General features: G+C 42.1%; 1 protein-coding gene across 4 annotated transcripts in view; it reads left to right on the plus strand.

The window, feature by feature from the left end:
* The window catches only part of MCOLN2 (mucolipin TRP cation channel 2), a 51,452-nt gene that overhangs the window by 21,392 nt on the left and 8,630 nt on the right, over positions 1-21,430 (plus strand). For all 4 annotated transcript variants that reach the window (XM_025417802.3, XM_035717194.2, XM_035717193.2 and 1 more), the window contains exons 3-11: positions 395-568; positions 2,583-2,736; positions 6,015-6,090; positions 6,196-6,292; positions 8,140-8,239; positions 13,614-13,726; positions 15,082-15,231; positions 16,974-17,075; positions 17,182-17,304. In XM_025417802.3, the coding sequence (XP_025273587.1) occupies positions 395-568; positions 2,583-2,736; positions 6,015-6,090; positions 6,196-6,292; positions 8,140-8,239; positions 13,614-13,726; positions 15,082-15,231; positions 16,974-17,075; positions 17,182-17,304 (1,089 nt within the window). The remainder of the gene's footprint in view (positions 1-394; positions 569-2,582; positions 2,737-6,014; positions 6,091-6,195; positions 6,293-8,139; positions 8,240-13,613; positions 13,727-15,081; positions 15,232-16,973; positions 17,076-17,181; positions 17,305-21,430) is intronic.

A 21,430-nucleotide genomic window follows, 5' to 3' on the forward strand; every position in this document is an offset into this window, starting at 1 on the left:
CTCGTTGTGATTTTAAAAAAATAATTACAATTTCTAAATGTTAATCAACAAAAAATGACATTACTTTATTGAGTACATCAGTTTTTAAAGCAATTAATTTGAAATCCAAATATACAATAAATGGATTCCGACTTTACTGATTTGGATTTCTCCTCCTTCATTCAAGATCAGTAAGGTTGGTAGTCACTGGGAGTGGTAATTTAATTTTATGCTATTTTGACTTGCCTATGTAGCTTAATGAGTGTATTCTTTTCTGGGACTTGTATTTTGACATTAATGTGGTTAATAAACACTTGCTGATATTTATAGGCAGGAGTTGATGATAATATGAATGCATTTGCCTGCCCTGGTAAATGGTAAAATTCACATCTTCGTATTTGATTTTCTTTTCTAGCTTGTTCGTTTTGGTTTAAGTAACCAGATGGTAGTTGCTTTCAAAGAAGAGAACACTGTTGCTTTTAAGCACTTGTTTTTAAAAGGATACTCTGGCACGGATGAAGATGACTATAGTTGCAGTGTCTATACTCAAGAGGATGCCTATGAGAGCATCTTTTTTGCTATCAATCAGGCAAGTGTTTTGTTATGAATGATTGACACTTGACTTTGTTGTTTTAGCCTATTTTGCCTATTTAAGTTTTTTCTTAAAGATTTGTATTTATATATCCCTTTATACCCACTACTTTTGGGAGATTACTTTACCCAAGTTCAAACAGCCGAGAGTGGATTTATACTCTCAGAAAGTTTGATGAATGAGATATCAAATCTAAGATTGCAGAGTCTCAATTTTGATGTCTTAGCATTAATAAACCTAGCTGAATATTAGGAATATGGAGTAGGGTATGATATACTCGTATCTAAGTAAGTATTGATAAACCACACTGATAGGCCTGAAGAAAGCATTTAGGGGAGGGAAATTGTTATTCATATTTTTTCTTTTCTCATTCGTTCAATAAATATTTGGGTGCCTACTATATACGAGGTATTATTCTAGATACTGGGAATGCATCATGAATAAAATGGACAAAAGCCTTGTTCCCATAGAACTTCATTCTAGGGATGAGAACCAGACCAATGAAAAAAAGTGAAATGTATAGCATTGAATGCTAGCTCCCTCAAAACACCACCAAGAAAACGTGTTAATAAGAAAAACTGAGCTTATTACTTACAGAGGTAAGGGAGATGCTCCCTTGACCATTCTTATTAGTTCCTTGGGTGAAAAGGGCACAGTCCAATACCGACTTTGAAGTGTAAGGTAGACTGGTCTCTCAGCATGAGGGGAGCTCAATTAGAATTGGGTAAAGATATGATATCATAGTTTTGTATTGGTGGACACAGCAAGGTGAGGGTTTGTGGGGAGATGGGCTTGGTTTCAAAGAGTCTTGGATTTATTAGACTAAATCTTCAGATTGATTGTCTAAATCAGTTGTTGTGGGTGTTCCTGAAATGAACAATAGAGTTATTTGTAACTGTTATGTTCCTGGGCAGAAGTTTCCTAGAATAGGGGCTCAGTTGGTTGTGTCCAGCTCTTGATTTTCTGCTTAGGTCATGATCTCATCTCAGGGTCATGAGATCCAGCCCCATTTGGGCTCTGCAATAAGTGTGGAGCCTGCTTAGGATTCCACCCCCCAACTCTCTCTCTCTCAAAAAAAAAAAAAAAAAAAAAAAGTTTCCTGGAATAGTAAAGTCATGTTAATTAAAGTGGGAGTTAGTAAAGCCCTCTTAGCCCTGTTAGTGCAGATAGGCGAATGGTAAAGTCATGTTTATGTAAGTAAATACCAGTTGTATTAGTGTGAGCTGTGAGGTATGGACAGCTTGAGTCTTCAGTGGTGTGTCTGACAGTGATGGCTGCCATGAAATAAAGCTGGGGAGGAGACTGGCAGTGCCTGGTGGAGCCTGTGCACTGGTGATGGATGCTTGCAACTTGCACTGGATAGTAAGGGAAGGCCTCACTGAAGTGGTAATATTTGACTCAAGACCTGAAGGAGTGAACCTAGCAGATGGAACATGGGGTTCCAGGCAGGGGGTGCAGCAAAGGCCCCGGTGGGAATGTGCCAGGCAAGCTCCAGGAGCCAGCTGGGGACCAGTGTGGCCTTGGAAGGTGGTGCTTGGAGCCAGGAGACAGTAGTCTGCTGTGAGGTTAGACAGGTGGGAGTGTCTGTTAGCACGTCGTCTACTGTAGTTCCAAGTTCCGTGAGGCAGTGTGTTTCCTGCCCACCCATGAGAAAATTACCTTGTGGTATATTACAGGGGTAAGTTCTATTGAGGGATCTGACACAAAGTTTAAAATAGCTATAAGTGTATTCCATATGCTGTAACTTCTTTTTTTTTAAGATTTTATTTATTTAAAAAAAAGATTTTATTTATTCATGAGAGAGACAGAGAGAGAGGCAGAGCTATAGGCAGAGGGAGAAGCAGGCTGTCTGAGGGGAGCCTCATGTGGGACTCGATTCCAGGACCCTGGGACCACAACCTGAGCTGAAGGCAGACATTTAACCACTGAGCCACGCAGGTGCCCCTTACGCTGTAACTTCTGATGAAACTCTTAAAAGCTCATACGATTTTTATTTAACTATTTTGAATAGTATCATCATCTAAAGAACATATCCCTGGGGACACTCAGTTACGGAGAAAATGAAGACAATAGAACTGGCTTGAAAGTCTGTAAGCAGCATTATAAGAAAGGGGCCATGTTTCCTTCTAATGACACGCTGAACATTGACAGCGACATTGAAGTAGGTAATGCACTTTCATTATATGCCTTTATCATCTTCTGTGGTAAGAGCAAACATCCCTTCATGTGCTGACAACCCAAATAGAATGATTTTGCTTCTGTGACAGCTAACTTAATTGAGGTTGAACATATGCCTGCAAAGGCTTTTCTCTCAGGGAACTGTGGGTCTACCATGATAGGACCAGGGAACATTGTAGAACGTCTTGGTATAACTCAAGACTTTGGGGGGTTGAGGTAAATGTACAGGTGTTTCCTGTTTGTTGAGGTTTGTCCCTCCATGAGGAAGCAATTAGGCTTTGGGGGGGAAAAAAAAGAGTCTAATTATATATGAAATAATGTATGTTGAAATGCTTGGTACTCTTGCTATTAATGCAAGAGTTAACTACATTAATGCTCTTCAAAGATGAATTGTACTTAGCAATTCATTTTCTCTTTTAGGAGGTTGCTTAGCAAGAAGTTAGTATCTAATCAAGTAGAATTCTCTTGTGCAACTCTGTTAAGAATTTGAAAACACATTATATGTAAGTGCAAACTAGTTGACTTAAGGCTCTGGAAGTTTTGTCATTCATTTAGCAAATCTCTGGTGTATAACTAGCATGCCCAAGGCACTTCCTGTTTTATATACTGGGGTTATGAACTGTGAAGACTAATGAGTCATGACTCCTCAAGAAACAGTTCAGGAGCAGGGGTTCTAGTATCCATGTGGGATGGTTTTATTAAGAAGAGAGCATTGCATAGTTCGTTTGACCATATTTTCTAACATTCAATTTAAAGATGCTTTGTTAAAATAATAGAAGAATACATCTGTAAAACAGAGGTTCTGGGTCTGTTTCCACAGGCTGCCTATTGAGAATCTCTTAGTGAGTAAATGTGTCCCATGCTCTTGACTCTGAAACCAGCAGCCCATCAGCCAAGCACCATGAGAAGCCTCAGGTTTCTTTTAGTCATCTAAGTATCAGCAGCCTGGTGCTGTGGCCAACAGCCTTGAAATACCCCTTGTCCTGTGTGACTTAATTAGATGCATCTTACAACTATTTTCCAGTGATTCTTATGTTGTTTTCCTCAGTTGATTTTTCTTGGAAGATGAGTGAAAGAGACATGGTCAAAGTCAGTGTCAGTGGCTACGTAGGCAGGACTAGGACTGGCAGTGCCAGAGAGTGGAATTTATTACCTGACTCCTGTGCAGTGGTGTCCTTGTCTGTTTTCCTTCTATCAGAATATGGAATAATTTTCACCAAAGCAGAAGTTGGTTATGAATTTTACTTTATTTTAAGAAAGACTATTTTAGCAAGTTAATTGTATTTTTGACTTATGAAATATAATTTGTCAAAGAGAACCTTTTGACATATCTATCTACTCGAGATGTAAAGAATATTCTTAAAATACTTGATACTGGATCTTAGACCTTCTTTTTTCAGATATATTGGAGGCAGCCTGCAGCTGCCTATTCCTATAGGAATAGGAATTGAGCTGGACTTCATTGGTGAAGCATTAGAGTTTATGTAGGTGAATGAGCAGATGCTGTTCTAGATTATCTCTCTGTGACTTTTGCATCATCTTTACCATTGAGAGGGTCATCCTTTGGTGTGTAAATGCAGCCATCCCCCTCCATGCCTGCTTCCTTGGTGGGTCTCTATTCATTGCACAGTCTTTGCATGACCAATTGTGTAGATCAAGCTAAGGGTTTCCCTTAAATCATGCTGTGGGCATTTCATGCCTCTAAGACCTATAGCTTTAGAGGTTATCCTCATTGGGGGAACTGTTATAAATCCTGCTTTTTAAAATGTCTTTACAACATTTAGATGGCTATCATTCTAATAGTGTGTGTTTCTTTTTCTGTAACACAGATTTTGAATATGTTCCTTCTCTTTTCAGAATATAGCCACTTACTCAAATAAATGTAAAAGTTTTATTTTCTTTTACTTTGTCTTCAAATAAGAGTGTGAGAGGTAGAAGGACCCTAAATATCATCAGTTTGGCTTTTACTTTACAGTTGAGGAAGTTGATGCTCAGTCGCTAGGTGGTTAAGCCAAGGTCATGTACCGATGTAGTGACGGGAGGTCTTTGCTGCTCCAGGCCCAGTGGGAGAAGACATTTAAAGAATTGGCTATCAAGTCTACCAATTTTCTCGAACACCTCCTGAGTACTAGGCACTGCCCTAGGCCCTGACTTTTCGGTTTCAAAGGCAGCACGAAGGGGCAGCCACAGTGTGGGTGAGAGTCAGCCCAGGCTGGCTTCCCACCAGTTCTGTGTCAGGGCTCTGTGACCTTGAAAGCCATTCACTGTTTCTAGCCTGTTTCCTGCCAAGGTGTTGAACTACCCAACGAAGAGACTATTTTTATGTGAGGCTCTTGGAATGATTTTATAGTTTACACCTCGTAATTTGTTTTTACTTGAACAAAACCTCAATTTCTTCCTTTTTTTTTTAATTTTGAAAAAGCATCAGACTTAACAGAAAAGTTGCAAAATAGCACAACGATTTCCTTGTCTACCCTTCATCTAAATTTTCCAAAGGCTAACATTTTACCACATTTTTTTTTTATCATTTTTCCAATGTATAAATATTTCTCCTGAAATGTATGAGAATAAAGTGCAGGAATAATGTCTCTTGACCTCTAAATACTTCAGTGTACATTTCCCCCAAATAGGAACATTCTCCTACAAAACCACCATACAGTGCTTAAAAGCATGAAGGAACATGGATACAGTACTGTAACTTACAAACCCAATTCACCTTTCATCCATTGTCCTGTTCTTTATAGAAAAAGAAAACTGCCTGCCCGGACTGCCACCTCCCTGCCCCACTCCATGCCCCCTCCATGCACTCCTTGCCACCTCCCTGGTCCAAGATCACATAATGCATTTAATTGTCAGGTCAGTTTAATCTCCTTTAATCTGGAGCAAAATAAAATTCCTTAGCCTTTTTTTTTTTTAATGACCTTGACATTTTAAAAGAGTAGAGTGTTCCTCACTCAGGTTTTCCTGTGTCTTGTTTATGACTTGATTGAGGTTACGTATTTTGGGCAGGAATACCACACAAGTGGTACGTTATTTCAGGAGGTGCATGATGTCTGTTTATCCCATTCCTGGTGATGTTAACTGTGATCCTGGCATCTCCAGGTCCTTCCCTGTCAAGTCACTGATCTCGTTACAATGAATCTGGATCTTGTGGGAAGATACTTTGGAACTTTTAAGTGTCCTGCTTCTCAGCACACCTGTACCACTGCTTTTTAGCATCTGATTGTTGCCTGAAACAATCCTTCTTGTTGTTTCATTGCCCTAGATTGTGTTCACTTAGACCTCTCCAAGGACCCTCAGGACTGGAAGAACTTGTCATTCTTCAGACTGGAATTTTACCGGTAAATACGTTTTTAAGTTTAATTTCCCAGGAGACAGGGATGGGGGAAAACAGAGGAGGATAGGAAGACGCTGACAGTTTATACCTTGTCATGTTTTTTATTCAGGCTCTTAGAAGTTGAAATTTCCTTTCGCCTCAAAGGCATCGACCTACAGACAATTCATTCCCGAGAGTTACCAGACTGTTACGTCTTTCAGAATACGGCAAGTGTCTTGTCTTACTACAGCTGGTTTTTATTATTTTTCTCTACTGTTGCAGATGCCAAGTATAAAACACACCAGCCTACGTAGATGTGTTAGATGCAGTTGTGTTTGAAGCGGCTTAATGACACTTTCTAGCATTGTCGATCCAGAGACCATTACTTTGGAAAATGGAGCAAGCCCTTTCCAACTTCTTTTTTTTTTTTTTTTTTAAGATTTTATTTATTCATGAGAGAGAGAAAGAGAGAGAGAGAGAGAAGCAGAGACACAGGCAGAACGTGGGACTTGATCCCAGGTCTCCAGGATCACACCCTGGGCCGAAGGCGGCACTAAACCGCTGAGCCACCGGGGCTGCTCCCTTTCCAACTTCTTAAAACCAGATTTCTGGGCTGCAAAGAGGACTTTTCAAAATTGCCTTTGGCCTTTTACTCCCCTAACACATTAGAAGAAAAGTCTATGACAGGTGTTCTAAGTGTCTATGATGTTTTTCCTACTTTCAAAGGAAGGTCTTTGCAACCGTTGTCGCAGATGTTTTCAAACCTCCCGGCAGAAACTGCTTCCTTGATCTGAAGGCCAGTCTGCAAAGGATTACTTGTTGCTTCTTGTGGTTTGGGAGGAGGCATGTGCAGTAGAAGAGAATGTTCACTTCTGTGGGGAGAGTAACCAGCCTTCTCGTCTCATGGAGTTTCATGCTTTCTCTCTGGCCCTCACTCCCTTCCTCATGTTTATTGAGGGGCAAAACTGAATGCTGAGCTGAAGTTGTATGTGACCAGCTTTCAGCAACTCAGAAGAGTGCCTCATTCAACAACAGTCAGTCAATATGTGATGAGTCCCTCCTATGCACCAGACATTGCCTCCTATAGAGGTGCAGTGGTTCTCAGGAAGCTTACAGCCTAGTGGAAGAGCGAGACTGGAAAACAAGCAAAGAAAGAAATAAAAGTAATGATAAATCTTGACATGCAGTGAGGAAGAACGTCTCTGGCAGAGGAAAGCATGATTAGCCTCCCTGGGGTAACCTCCATATTACAAAACACATTATAAAATGTGTTTACCTAAAGCAAAGAGCTTGCTAAGCTGAATGCGTAGGTGATCTGTATTGAATCCACAAGTGCCCGAGCATCTTTACACATAAGCCACACTCTGTGTAATCCAAGAATATCACTCTGACCAAACCAGAGGCTTGAGAATTAAACTTGTTGGCTCCATTGCCCTACCTAGGACCTGTGAGCACACCTCCACTAACCCTGGCACACTCAAGGCCTCATTCTCCGCTATGGAAGCCCCACAAACACTTCTCTCAAGCTCTCAGATCTCCGCATATGTCACTTGTAAACTAAATGACTGAAACATAATGTGGAAGAATGAGGCTACCTGGAAATCTTAAATTCAGCCTGCAGCCTGGGAGCAATCTTTGTCACTTCTGAAAGTATTATAGGTAGCATTTGAAGCAAACAGAAAAATAATTTCTAGCCTAGGGAAGACCTAGGTTTTTGTACCCAGAGGAATAAAATGAAGCAAATGCTTTTAAATTCCATTCAGTATAATAAATGTGTTCTCTTGTCAAAGATTGGTGAATCTTGGTTTTGTTCCTAGGACTGATTACTTGTTTTGCTCTGAGGTTTCTCTGCACCCAAACATGATTCAGTAGAACTTTACATATTCACCCTTTGGATCACATTTTTTCATTAATAATAGAAGCTTGTGAAGGAATCATGTGATGTGGACATTTTCATCAGTATAATTAGTTTTGACTCAGTATGCTGTTTGGATGCCAGTGATATTTTAAGCAGAGTTGATCCAGGGTGCCCGTTCTGTGGGGTGGTAACCTTTCCATACATTTGTGTCTCCAGATTACCTTTGACAATAAAGCTCACAGTGGCAAGATCAAAATTTATTTTGACAGTGATGCTAAAATTGAAGAATGTAAAGACTTGAACATATCTGGATCTAGTAAGTATGTTACCTACTTGCCTGTCATGGATTATGGGTGATTTTTAACCCTTTATTTTGGGACTTGGGATGTTTAAATGGTGATGGGAAGAAAGAGCTCCAGAAAACTCTTGAGCATTCAGTTCTGTACAGCATATCCTAAAGCTCTGCCTTTTTGTTCAATTTCAGCAGGTGTTGATTACACACCTCTTGGGAGAGGCAGTGTTCCCAGTCTTAGGAGCTAAGTTTCTGGAGCCAGACTGCCTGGGTTTGGGTCTTGGTTCTGTTTACTGTGCCTGTGATCTTGGACAGATTACTTAACCTCTCTACTTCTTAGTACATTTCTCTATAAAATGAGGGTGATGGTATCTACCTTCCAAGATGTTGATTAGTAAATGAATTAGTAAGTCAAGAAAAGCACTGAAAATAAGAGTTGGCACATAGTAACCACAAAGCTCTATGGAAAGAGAAAGAAAATGCCTTAGTGAGAGAGACTGACATGCCTGTGAAATCTAAGCGGTGGAGATAGAAAGGGATGTGAATAAAGCAAGCAAAGGTTAACTTTGGGACCGAGTGAGAAATAAAATCTAGCAGTGATTTTTGGAGAAAGTGTGCTTTGAGCCAAGCCTTTGACAATGGACAGAGATTAAGGCCTCAGAGCTCAGAGAGCAGCCTGGACAAACACTGGGTAGTGTACTGAGTTGTTACTCAGAAAACCCCTCTTCAGCCACAGTTTAAAATGGGCTATGCAGCACTTCTCACTGAGGGGGTTGTGATGGTGTTAATAATGGATTGTCATATTTCTTTTCTTAAAAATGTATCTATATATTTGAAATAGGGAGAAAGTGTGAGCAAGTTGGAGGAGGGGTAGAGGGAGAGAAAGAGAGAGAGAGAGAGAGAGAGAGAATCCCAAGCCAGCTCCATGCTGAACATGGAGCGGGGCTTGATCCCACGACCCTGAGATCATGACCTGAGTGGAAATCAAGAGCCAGACACCTAACTGACCGAACCATGCGGGCACCCCGGATTGTCAGTATTTTTTGATTTACAAATTTTGTTGAATTTGCCTTTGTCCAAATGTAAAATGTAAAATACCTGTAGTTTTAAAACTATTTTAGATTTATTTTAATCTAGATTTGTTTGTGGCCCATTGCTGTTCAGTTATATAATACATCTTGAAGAGTCTAAAGGATTGGTTTCAGTATTTCCATTAACTGACTCAAGGCTCTGATCAGCATAGGCAGTTTTAGTTTCCTTCTGTTTGAAAGTGGTTTCTATTTCCCAGCAGACGCACTGTCTCCACAGAAGCGCACAGATCAGATGCATACTTGCCAAGTCCGAGTATAGGTTCAGCTATTTAATGTGAGAAAAGCTAACCTTTGTGTGCTGTACAGGAAATGTGGTTTGGAACAGTCATTCTGACCGAATGAGTTAGTGGGTCAAACCTGTTGTCAGAATATGGTTTTCTTCCTCCCCACGGGGCTGGTCCAATGTTCGGAGCTTTCCTTGCCTGTACTCAGAAGATCAGAGCTCTGGCTCCCTTCTGTGGCCAGGGAGGAGAAACACAGACATCACAGACCTCTGAGTAGAAATACTAACATTTCTGTTTCTCCCAGAGCTGTGTCCTAAGAAACCAGATTGTGTTACTAGGAGAATATGAATTATGAATGATGTGCTGAAACCCTTAAGAAGCTGAAGTTTGGAAACCAGCTTGTGAAGTGGATTTTTTCCCTTCTGTCTATGGGTGCTGTCTGGTGGAATGATTGATTGCTCTGGCTTTGGAGGAAGTGGGAAAAAGGCGAGGGTGACATCTGGTGGGAACTTTGTGCTATTTCCAGAAAGTTCTGAGGCTCCTTCAAGTCTGTACACTTAACCCTGTACACTTAACCCTTCAGGTCTATACACTTTCTCTTCCTCTTGTCATTACCTATGTTATCTCAGGAAGAATGATGAGTGTCCATTTTCACATACAAACTTCATGTTGCCTTTTATGACTTCTAATACTTATCCTAAGTTTGCCACTAATCTTCACTTTTAACTGGATTTTATAAACATAGCAAGTTGGGCATGAGGAGCAAAATTCCCCACTGGCGAGTGGTTTCCCAAGTGTCACAGGGGAAAGGGGGTTTAGTCGGCAGAGGAAGCCCTGGGTTAGAGTCCCTCAGGTGGGCAGCGTGGCAGCGCATGCAGGACTTCTCAGGACCTCTGAGAGAGTGGGTGGTGTGTAGGGTTCCCTAACCATGTTGGCAGAGCATCTCTCTGGATTAGTGCTTTATAACCAAAGTATAATAAATGTTCCTGTGGAGCTAAATATAGATTCAGTAGAAGTAAGAAAGTGATTGCAACGTTCATAAAATACTTTTTGTAGCACACCAACTTTGTCTTCTCAATAGATCAAATTAAAACAGAATATAAGAGACAAACCAAGAAACAGACTCTTAAAAAAAAAAAACTTATTTATTTTAGAGAGAGAGAGAATGAGGTGGAAGGGAGAGTCCTAAGCTGACTCCACGTTGAACATGGAGCCCAACACGGGGCTCAATCTTATGACCCTGAGACATGACTTGAGTTGAAACCAAGGGTCCGACAAATGAAGAGTTGGACACTTAACTGACTATGCTGCCTAGGCACCCCAAGGAACAGATTCTTACCTTTAGAGAACAAACTGATGGTTACCAGAGGGGAGGGGAGTAGGAAAATGGGTGAAACAGGTGATGAGGATTGAGGAGGGCATTTGTCATGGTGAGTACCGAGTGATGGATGAAATTACTGAATCATTCTATGGTACACCTGGAACTCATAGTGTGCTCACTAACTGGAATTAAAATAAAATAAATTTAAAAATTAAAAATATAAAAGTGTGTCCGAAGCTAATATGATAAACAACAACAACAACAACAGCACAACCAGAATATGACACTGGTTTCTCTGTTAGGAGGGACTATTTACTTTTTCAGATATGGGCCTCCGTTTCCCCATTCGTATATAAGACACGGTACAAATAATCATAGAGGTTTTGTTCTGGTTGTATGTCAGAAAGGAACGTACTAGATGTTGTCCTTGCATTTCATAAGGTTTTCGGTCCTATCTTCCCAAGAACTGTACCGATTCCCTCTGCCTCATTTCATGGCTAGATAGGTAGGTAAGTAGGTAGGCAGATAGGTGGATAGTCAGTCAGTCTTGGGTTCTGGTTGAGTTGATTTCTTACCTACCCATCAGATGTTATCTCTAGGTAACTTAAACTTCATAATTATAAAATGGCTATAACTAAATTAAGTGCTAGGTCCTGTTCAACAAGCACTCGATCTGGATTATTTCACCTGATTTCCTGACAGCCCATGCAGTAGGGACAGTTGCTTCCCCTATTTTGTAGTGGAGGCCTCTAAAGCTTAGTAACGCTAAATAATTCTCTCAGTGAATTACATTTACTATCCAACTGTGCTCATAACCCACGGATGAGCTGCTTTGCCCTCAGACCCACCTGCCATTGTAGCTCACACCTTTGCATTATTAAACCCATGGACACTTGGTCTTTCTGTTAAATGCCTCTTTTGCAGAGGTGTCACTGGGGAGTGCCCCGCTTTCTAATCCCTCCCGGGCACCCCACCAAAGGTAACCTGTCTTCAGACCCATGCTGTCTCCAATGGCCCTTCCCAGTCTACATCCTGAGCTCAGCTCTTCTCACAATTCCCCACATTGCTGCCCCTCTCCTTGTCCTTCCCAGTCTGTGTTTCCCTCTCAGGACCTCTCAGTGGTCTCTCTCAGTGGCTGGGTCCACACCCATGGCTTTTAACTACCACCAAATCATCCTCTCTTGTCGTGAATGTCCAGACTGAGCTCAGTTAACCCAAGACAGAAAACCAGGAGTAGTTCTTGGATGCTCCTTCTCTTATTGCTTAGGTCCCTCTGGAAACCAGGTAGATTGTCGGGCTGTCACGGCTCCATGCCTTCTCTCCCTCTGCCTGTAACTGAGCTCACACCTTCACGGGTTCTAATTTGGATTATTTGGTAGCCTTCTCATGTTCTGCGGGAGTCTCTGCATTCATCTGGAAGCACACTGAAGCATTATGAAAGCACAGTCACTGTAGTGTTGGGCAAACACACACAGTCCCCACTTCCTAGGGTCGGTCACTTACTGGAGAAGACAGACCTCAAGTGATGTACAGTAGGAACCGCTGGCAATGCTGTTCCTTCCCTGGGCTGTTCCAGGTGCTTTCACATATGAACTTGTGTAATTCTTATTACAGCCCTATGATAGAGTGGGTTTCCCCCCACCCCTTTTTTAGATGAGGAATCTGAGGCAGCTTCCCCAAGGCCCCACAGCTTCTGAGTGCAGAGCTGAGATTCAGGCCAGCTCATTCTGCTCCCCAGACTATGTCTTTCTTGTTTTGCACCGTCTCTCTGCGCCTTGCTGTGCCCTTAGAAGATGTAATTACAGGGTCAGTGGCCATCAAACAGAGAAGGATAAAAGGAGCTCTGGGTGTGTGTACTTGCGGAGAGTGCGATGAAAGAGTATAGGAGGGGGCTAATAAAGATGGGAATTCAGGGAGTTCTGAGGAGGAAAACATTTCATCTGAAACCCGAGGCTGAAAAAGAAACATCTAACTTGCACGATGGGGAGGGCCCTGCTCTGGGCAGAGCGATCAGCACTTGCAAGGTCCCTGAGGCAAGAGAGCAAGCAAACCTTATAGGAGCAGGGATGGAGGAAGAACAGTATGGCCTCAAGGTAGAGAAGGTGGGGAGAGGAATGGCAGGTGATGAAGCTGCAGGAATGGGCAGGGGGCCAGGCATTGGGAATGCTCCCCTCAGGTCCCGGAGAAGCTGGGGCTACCGGTGCATCTTCCTCCATTACCTTCCCACCACCCCACGCCCCCATGCTCCTGGGTATTCCACGCCAAAAATTTGATTTACTTCCATTCCAAGAGGTTCTTTTCACCACGTGCAGAAGAAGCTAACTGAATTGGACTTATTTGCTGGTAAAGAACTTACACAGTAAGGCTGAGAAGCAGGAATGGGGATTCTGAGGAGTAGTGTTTTAAATTGCTCCCTCATTAATGGAGAACTTGATGTTTGTGCTTTTATGAAAAAGACAAACCCAAGAGTTTGTCAGTTTTGCCTCTTTTGAATAGAGCCCAAGTAGACCACTGTCTGTTGAGCTCTAGCCTATAGGAAATATTTTTAGTACATTTAGCAGAGCGCGTAATATTTTTATGTGTGCAATCCTTAACGTCAGAGAACGTTTTACCCTGTTTAAAGACTTCTGAATGAATGCAGTGTGATTTGTTTCTGATGATTAAGTATTTCTCATTTGAACTTCTTTTCAGACTGCCATTTTTTTTTTAATTTTTCCTAAGTAAGGTGCGTTTAACGTTTGAATTCTGTTTTTGTTCCTCAGTTCAGAAAAATACTCAGTATGTCCTGGTGTTTGATGCATTTGTCATTGTGATTTGCTTGGCATCTCTTATTCTGTGCACAAGATCCATTGTTCTAGCTCTCAGGTTACGCAAGGTAAGCGTGCGTTCCAATATTCTCCCTCCCTTCTTGGCTTCTGTCCTATTTGTCCAGACAGTGGACCCTTGACGTTGGGTCATCCTGCCCTTTCTAGAGCTCTCAATTAGATTAGATGCCTTTGAATGATTGCCCTCCCTTCTAGGTATTAATCAACCTGAGGTGTAGAAGGTGAGTAAAGGCTCCTGGCATGTCAGGCGGGATCAGATAATTATCCTGCTTAAAACTGAGCTCCTAGGCACAAGTGCACAGTGGTGAACTCTCAAGCTTTTGAATGTTTCCAGTACGAGATCCTTTTAAATTCAGGAGTTGATCTTAAGAACAGAGTAATAGCATGTGTAGGTTTCATCTTTTGTCTCCAAATCAGAGTTCATTTTGACAGGGAGGCATGGTAAATGAGTTATAATGAAGCATAAAACACTTTATTCTATTTTTAAAAATAGTTTAAAAATTCTCTCCTGAGTTTCTTTTTACCTTTTTACCTTCAGAGTTCTTTTGAACATATACTTCAGCTTCCCACAAATCTTTTTCTGGTTTGTGGCATGTGGGTAAAAATGCAGACTGGGGTCAGAGGAAATAGGAAGTCATCAGTTCTGGATACCATTTGTGGAGCAAGAAAATAGTCTACATCCTGTTTTTCTTATTCTTGACCTTTGTTGTCTTATTTTGTTAAAATTTTTTTAAATTTATTTATGATAGTCACAGACAGAGAGAGAGATGCAGAGACATAGGCAGAGGGAGAAGCAGGCTCCATGCACCGGGAGCCCGATGTGGGATTCGATCCCGGGTCTCCAGGATGGCGCCCTGGGCCAAAGGCAGGCGCCAAACCGCTGCGCCACCCAGGGATCCCCTGTTGTCTTATTTTGTAAATATCCACTTCTCTTACCTTTCCCCCAGGCCTCTTGATATTCTGAACCCAAGGTCAGAGTCCTGGGTCTGCCAAAGTTAGGGGGCACCATTGAGGCCACTGGCTCTCATTGTTGGGAGCACCCAATTCATGGTTAGCCTTTCTGAAGATTGGCCTGTTCATAGGGTTGTCAGATTGAGAGTTGATAATAGGTAAAATACTGGGAATGTACTAGGTGTTACCTGTTATGACAAGAGTCTCTTGGTGTTAGAGCATAAGCATTTGATGGTCACGTTAATTTAGCAGGTACTGGAATCCTCACTTATAGCTACACTCGATTATGAGAGGAAATAGGGGCTCTAGTCCCCACCCTCAAAGTGGATCTATCAAGTTGGGAAAGGTAATGTCGTATCATTTTACAGGCGACAGCACTGTTTTGCGCTTGTCTTCTCCTTCCAGAGGGCAGTGAGTGGTTTGTAAGAAATGCTTTTTAAAATGTTTGCCACAGAGATTTCTAAATTTCTTCCTGGAGAAGTATAAGCGACGTGTGTGTAACACCGACCAGTGGGAGTTCATCAATGGATGGTATGTCCTGGTGATTATCAGCGACCTAATGACCATAATTGGATCCATATTAAAAATGGAAATTAAAGCAAAGGTGAGGGGCATCCCATTTGAATCCTCTGTTCTTTCTGTTCTTCTGGGTGACCCCAGGCACTTTGAGGTATAAAATCCTTACAGAGGCTACTTTGAGTCTCATGTTTTCTCTTTTCTCACATCTGTATAACTGAAGCTTCCTCTGACTTCATTCCCCATCAAAGGAAAGTGAGAAAGCCATTGTCCTGTGGCAGATGATATTCCTATGAGCATCCCCCAGGAGACTCAGCAGCATCTTTAGATCAGGAACTGAAGTTTGAGAAGATTGACTGTTTGGGTGGGCTTCTTCTTTTTTTTTTTTTTTTTTTTTTTTAGTTGCAGAAAAAGCAGCTGACCCATGAACCAATCATGTCAGGAGCCAGTGGTGACCCTCGGGGACTGATGGGTGCTCTCAGAGGGGAGTGAGGGTGGGAGTATTGAGTGGTCACCAGGCATCTGACGCTCTCTTGTTGTTCATTGATTTAATCTCATGACTGCTCAACAACAACTCCTTCACTGGCCGTCCTCCCCTCCATGCTGTCAGTGGAGTGGAATGTTTTACTCACGTCTATTTTTTTCATTCCTTAAAATCTCACAAATTATGATCTGTGCTCGGAACGTCTATGCTCTTTGTCTGGGTTGGCGTCATCACCACCTTTACCTCCTAACCACGCACAGTGTCTCCCTCCTCTCTGCTCTCACTACTCTGGCTTTCTTCAGCCTATCTTCCTCTCTGGGCTGCACTGCTGCAACAGTCTCCTCATTGGCTTTCCTGTGTTCTCTCTTATATTCCTCAGGTCCATCCACACCACTGTCAGACTCATTTTCTTGAAGTATCTAAACCCTCTGCCTCATGGGCCCACTGGGATGAAGCCATCTCCCTTCAGCATGGCCTCTGCAGTCCTCATCATCTTTTTTTTTTTTTTTTAATTTTTTTTTTTAATTTATTTATGATAGTCACACACAGAGAGAGAGAGAGAGAGGCAGAGACACAGGCAGAGAGAAAAGCAGGCTCCATGAATCGGGAGCCCGATGTGGGATTCAATCCCGGGTCTCCAGGATCGCGCCCTGAGCCAAAGGCAAGCGCCAAACCGCTGCGCCACCCAGGGATCCCAGTCCTCATCATCTTGTTCTGCTTCCCTCCCCGTCCTAGCTCTCCCAAACCCATCAGTACTCATCTCTAGGACATCCTGCCCGCTCTTGGCCTTGTGCCTCTGTGTAGCTTTTGTCCATCGACCTACAGTACCCCTGCCCAGCCTGTCGTCCAGGCCCACCTCCATTTTAGAGTCATGCCATGGAAAGCCCTAGGTGACGAGCTGGGCGTTGTGGCTCTCGTTGTACTTAGCATATTGCGTTATAACTGTGTTTGTGTGTTTGTCTCCTCAATGAGACCCAGAAGTCCTTGAGAGCGGTAACTGGCTTAACAAATCAGGTTGGAGCTTTCTTTCAAAACTAACTGCTTGGTATTATTTGATATTTAACAAGCACCATTACTTTATACTCTTTAATTGCCTAGGTCAGTAGTAAAGGCAATTTCTACTTTAGGATATTGTTTGAACAGAAACTCAGTTTAATCACTTCAAATACTAAGAGGAAATGAGAAACACATTTGGAATTGGGCTATTTTTCTTCTTCAGTTTACAGCTCTTAGTGGCACCTATAGAGAGGCAGGCCGTCTATTCTTTTCCAGTCAATTTAAAATGAGGCTAGTAAGGGGAGTGGAGTGGAATGTTTTTACTCACATCTATTTTTTCCATTCCTTAGAATCTCACAAATTACGATCTGTGCAGCATTTTGCTCGGAACGTCTACGCTCTTTGTCTGGGTTGGCGTCATCAGATACCTGGGGTACTTCCAAGCATATAATGTAAGGATGTGGCATTGGGTTGGGCACTGGGATGGAGACTCATTTCTTCTTTGGGTCCTACTTGGCTACTTTTTAATTACCCCCATTCTGCTGGTCTTTATTTCAGGTGCTCATTTTAACGATGCAAGCCTCACTGCCCAAGGTTCTGCGCTTCTGCGCCTGTGCTGGTATGATCTATCTGGGCTACACGTTCTGTGGCTGGATTGTCTTAGGACCATATCATGACAAGGTGTGTAGCCCTCATTCTTCCCTCTGCAAATTAGGCACTCGGGACCCTTACAAGTGGGTCCCTGCACTGCCCTGCTTTCCGCTTTGCTCTAGTATGTACCCTCGACGCCAGTAAGATGTATCTTTGCGTCGGTTTTCTTTCCCTTTTCAGGATATTGAAGTGACTTCAGAATATTGAAACAAGAACTGTAGGACGGTAACCAGAGTTACATTTCCTAGTTGTCTTGGACTGGCTTCTGGGGTGGGTGGGGGGGGCGTCGCATACTCACCCAGCCGATCATCAGATGAGAAATGTTTGGACATGAGATCAGTATAATACAAATGAAAATGAAGTGGGAGCAAATTATTATAATATCCTTCTAACTTAAAGGGTTAGGGTTTTCATCCCCATTAACTGAGAGGAGTGAAGGTGACAGAGACAGCCCAGAATGACCATCTTAGGTCTGTGATTAAAGTGATAACACCTGTTGGCTTTGCAGGTGGTTGATTGCAGGGTCATCTTACTACCTTATGAAAGATCAGTATCTGAATTCTCAACTGTCGCTGGGCTTTGGTCAGCAGCAGCATCTCAGGGACATCGAAGTCACTTCCAGATGTTCTTGTTTAAACATGATAAATTTGATCGATAGATGATGCCTCAGGAAATAATTAGGTAGGCCTTGTCTTCAAACCAAAAAAAAAAAAAGTGAAAGGAATTATTGCATCTTATCGGTTTTCATCCACGGGCCTCTGTCAGTTGGAACAACGGAAACAACACGGTGAACAATGGTAACAGCTATTACGTGATGCTCATGTGTTAGGTACTAACTGTCTGCTCTTATTTCATCTCGGTAGCCCAGGGGACTCTTATCTTGGCTTAGGTTCTCTGCGAGGAGGAAAGAGGCAAAAATGCAAAGGATTATGTTGGAGCTTGTAGGACAGCTCAGCCTTAGGTTTTGACCTTGACAGTTGCACTAAACAAAACATGATCAAATCTGGTTTGCAAACTGCTCACAAGAAGCGAGCGGTCCACAAAGCTCCAGCTTCCTGTGTTTGCATAATAAAATTACACACACACACACACACACACACACACACACACACACACACGTTTCTCCTCTGCAAGTGTTATACTGAACGTGTCCAAAGAGAATTCCTGTTTGAGAAACTGTATAATTAACAAAGTGACAATCCCTGGGTTAATAGTAAATCTTGATAATCTTATTGCTCTTCCAATTCCATGCCACTGCGTTAAAGGTGACTCATGAGTAAAATTGTTCTTTGATATAATCTCTGATCTGGAGAATTTACTGTCTTAGTGCTGAGGAAAATTTACATTTTTCTTCCTGATGTTGCCTCCTGCTCTGAATGCGTCTCCACATTTTTGTCACTGGAGGGCAGTGTTGCACTGTGTGGAATGAACACTGAGCCTAACTAAGAGTTTCTGCCTCAATTCCCGGCTCCAAGGCCTCAGGATGAGGCTTCTGTCTCCTTTGCACTTCCTCTCTCCTACTCCATCATTATTCTGGAAGGTGCTCAGATAATGTTGCTTGAATTTTACTAACCTAGCTACCATTCTCGAGCATTATATGCTAATTAATATAGTTCTAAGCATAGAACTATATAAAACTATATAATCTAAGCATTGTATGCTAATTAATATAGCATTATATGCTAATTAATATAGTTCTAAGTATAGAACTAAATAATCTAAGTTCTTTACCTCTTGCTCTGTCAACCCTCCCAGCAGTCCTGAGGGGAAATATTCTATTTCTTTTACCAAAAATAGGGTTCTTAATATGTTAATTTTCCCCGAGGCTACCCAGCTAGTAAAGAGCAGAGATAAGATTCAAACCCAGATTTGTCTGCCCCAAAACATGTGCTTTGACCGATAGCCTGCAGGGATTTTCTTGGTATTACCTAAAACAGATTATTACAAAAGAGCATTTAGTTTGACCTATGAATAGATCAACTGTGAGAGGAGATCCACTAACCAGTTTTATTTCTCTCAACGTGTCAACCTTGGAGAAAATGATGTTATTTATTTTGTGAGTCCGAGTGTGTTTTCGTATGTTTGGTTCTGCCCTTTTTTAAGAATCCCAGTGAGATTGGGATGCTCTGGACAAGTGCTATCCAATAAAAACATGAGAGCTACAAATGAGAGCCACATGTGTACTTTCCAATTTTCTAGTAGCCACATTTAAAAAAGGAACAGATGAGGTGATTTTAATTATGTATTTGTTTAATCCAGTATATCCGAAATATGAATAGATTTCTTTAGCATGTACTCAATATAAAACATTGAAATAATCTACATTTTTTTTTTTTTTAGTACTTTGAAATCTAATGTGTATTTTATCCTGATAGCACATGTCACCCTGGACTAGCTGCCATGTATCAGGGACTCAATAGTCACATGTAGCTAGTGGCTGCCATGGTGTACATTGCACCTCTTGATTTGTACCTCCCACTTAATGCCAGCCTTCCATTTCTCCCCCAGAAGAGCAGAGGGACAAGGGCTGTCTCTAGGGTTGCGTGGCAGGTCTGTTTATGGCATCTACCTTTCATCTCTAGCCGGACTCTCATATTGGGGAAATGCATACTTGAATCAATCCAGTGAATGCATTTGTCAGTGGAGGGAGAAAACCTTCAGTCTGGTTCTGGACTTTTGTGCTTTTCTTCTCTATTTTGCTGCTGCTGCTGCTGCTGCTGCTGCTGCTTCTTCTTCTTCTTCTTCTTCTTCTTCTTCTTCTTCTTCTTCTTCTTTCAATCTGAAGTTTAAAATGTTTACTGGCCCTTGCACCCCTTCCCCCGCAAATTGATCCAAACCGTCAGAATGTTTAGATTCTCTGTCAGCATCTGTTGAATCAGAAGACCTTTCGAATTACCTGAAGCCTTGAGAAGCTGGGCACCACAGCAAGCATTTTCTAGGATTTCTAAAATACAGCGCCCTTGGGTGTGGGAAGCTAACTCTTCCTTTAAACAAACAAGCAGAACCACTCTGAGAGGAGGTATCAGGAAAACTAGATTCACGCTGCGGTTCGCTTGGCAGTAGGACTCCCATATTTTAGCTCCCTAGTTTCCTGTCAGACATTGGATTTCAGTAGCTCAACTGAAAAGCAGTAAGGGTACAAGTGTCCTGCCAACGTTGATTCCAGCGCTAATGGGCTTGGGCACAGCGCCCTCTCAAAATGTCTGGGCAGCGAGGACTAGAGACCGTTGATGTTTAATAATTCAAGATGAGGTTTGGAAGAACATTATTCTGATGTGGCCCTTACATTTCCAGAGGACTTTTTCACTGTGAAGGATAAATCAGTCTTCACCTTGTCCTCATTTTACAAATGAGAAGGCCAAGCCATGGAAAAATGGTTGGACTCTGCTGACACCCTGCGTGGAAGCTCAGCAGGGCCCACAGGACATCGTTGAGCTTTCAAGGCTTCTTTTTTTAAAAGCCAAGCTCCTCTCTTATTCAAAACAACTGTTAGCCACTTAAAATGTTTCCCTTGAATGTTGCATGAGGTTCTCAGGACCAGCTCTTGAAGCAAGTTTTTATGTCATTCTCCATAATACGCCACTGTCAGTTGTGTTTTCATTCAAATGAAAGTTCTCTGTGGCTCAATCACAAAGTGATCATTTTGCAGAACAAATGCTCACGTTCTTACTGTGGTTCCATAGAACCTAGGGACACTCTTTATGGAAAAAACCATTTAATGCTTACTAAATGTCTACTGTACGCCAAATATTGTCAGGTTCTTCTAGACTGAGGTCTTCGAGGGCAGTGACTACGGCTCGTTGCTCTTTGCATTCCCCATGCCCAACATGATGAGTAGAATATGGTAGAGGCTCAGCAAATTTTTTAATGAATAAAACCCAGAGAGACAATAGTATCTGCTTTTTTTTTTTTTTTTTAAAGATTTTATTTATTTATTCATAGAGACAGAGAGAGAGAGAGGCAGAGACACAGGCAGAGGAAGTAGCAGGCATCATACAGAGAGCCTGACGTGGGACTCGATCCAGGGTCTCCAGGATCACACCCTGGGCTGCAGGTGGTGCTAAACCTCTGCGCCACCGGCTTACAACCTCATAGGAACCAATGCAATTCCCTATAAATGTAGTCCTTCAAGACCAGAAGCACCTGAGGATCTTAT

This window comes from Canis lupus, chromosome 6 (assembly GCF_003254725.2).
Source record: "Canis lupus dingo isolate Sandy chromosome 6, ASM325472v2, whole genome shotgun sequence".
Classification (NCBI taxonomy): Eukaryota; Metazoa; Chordata; class Mammalia; order Carnivora; family Canidae; genus Canis; species Canis lupus.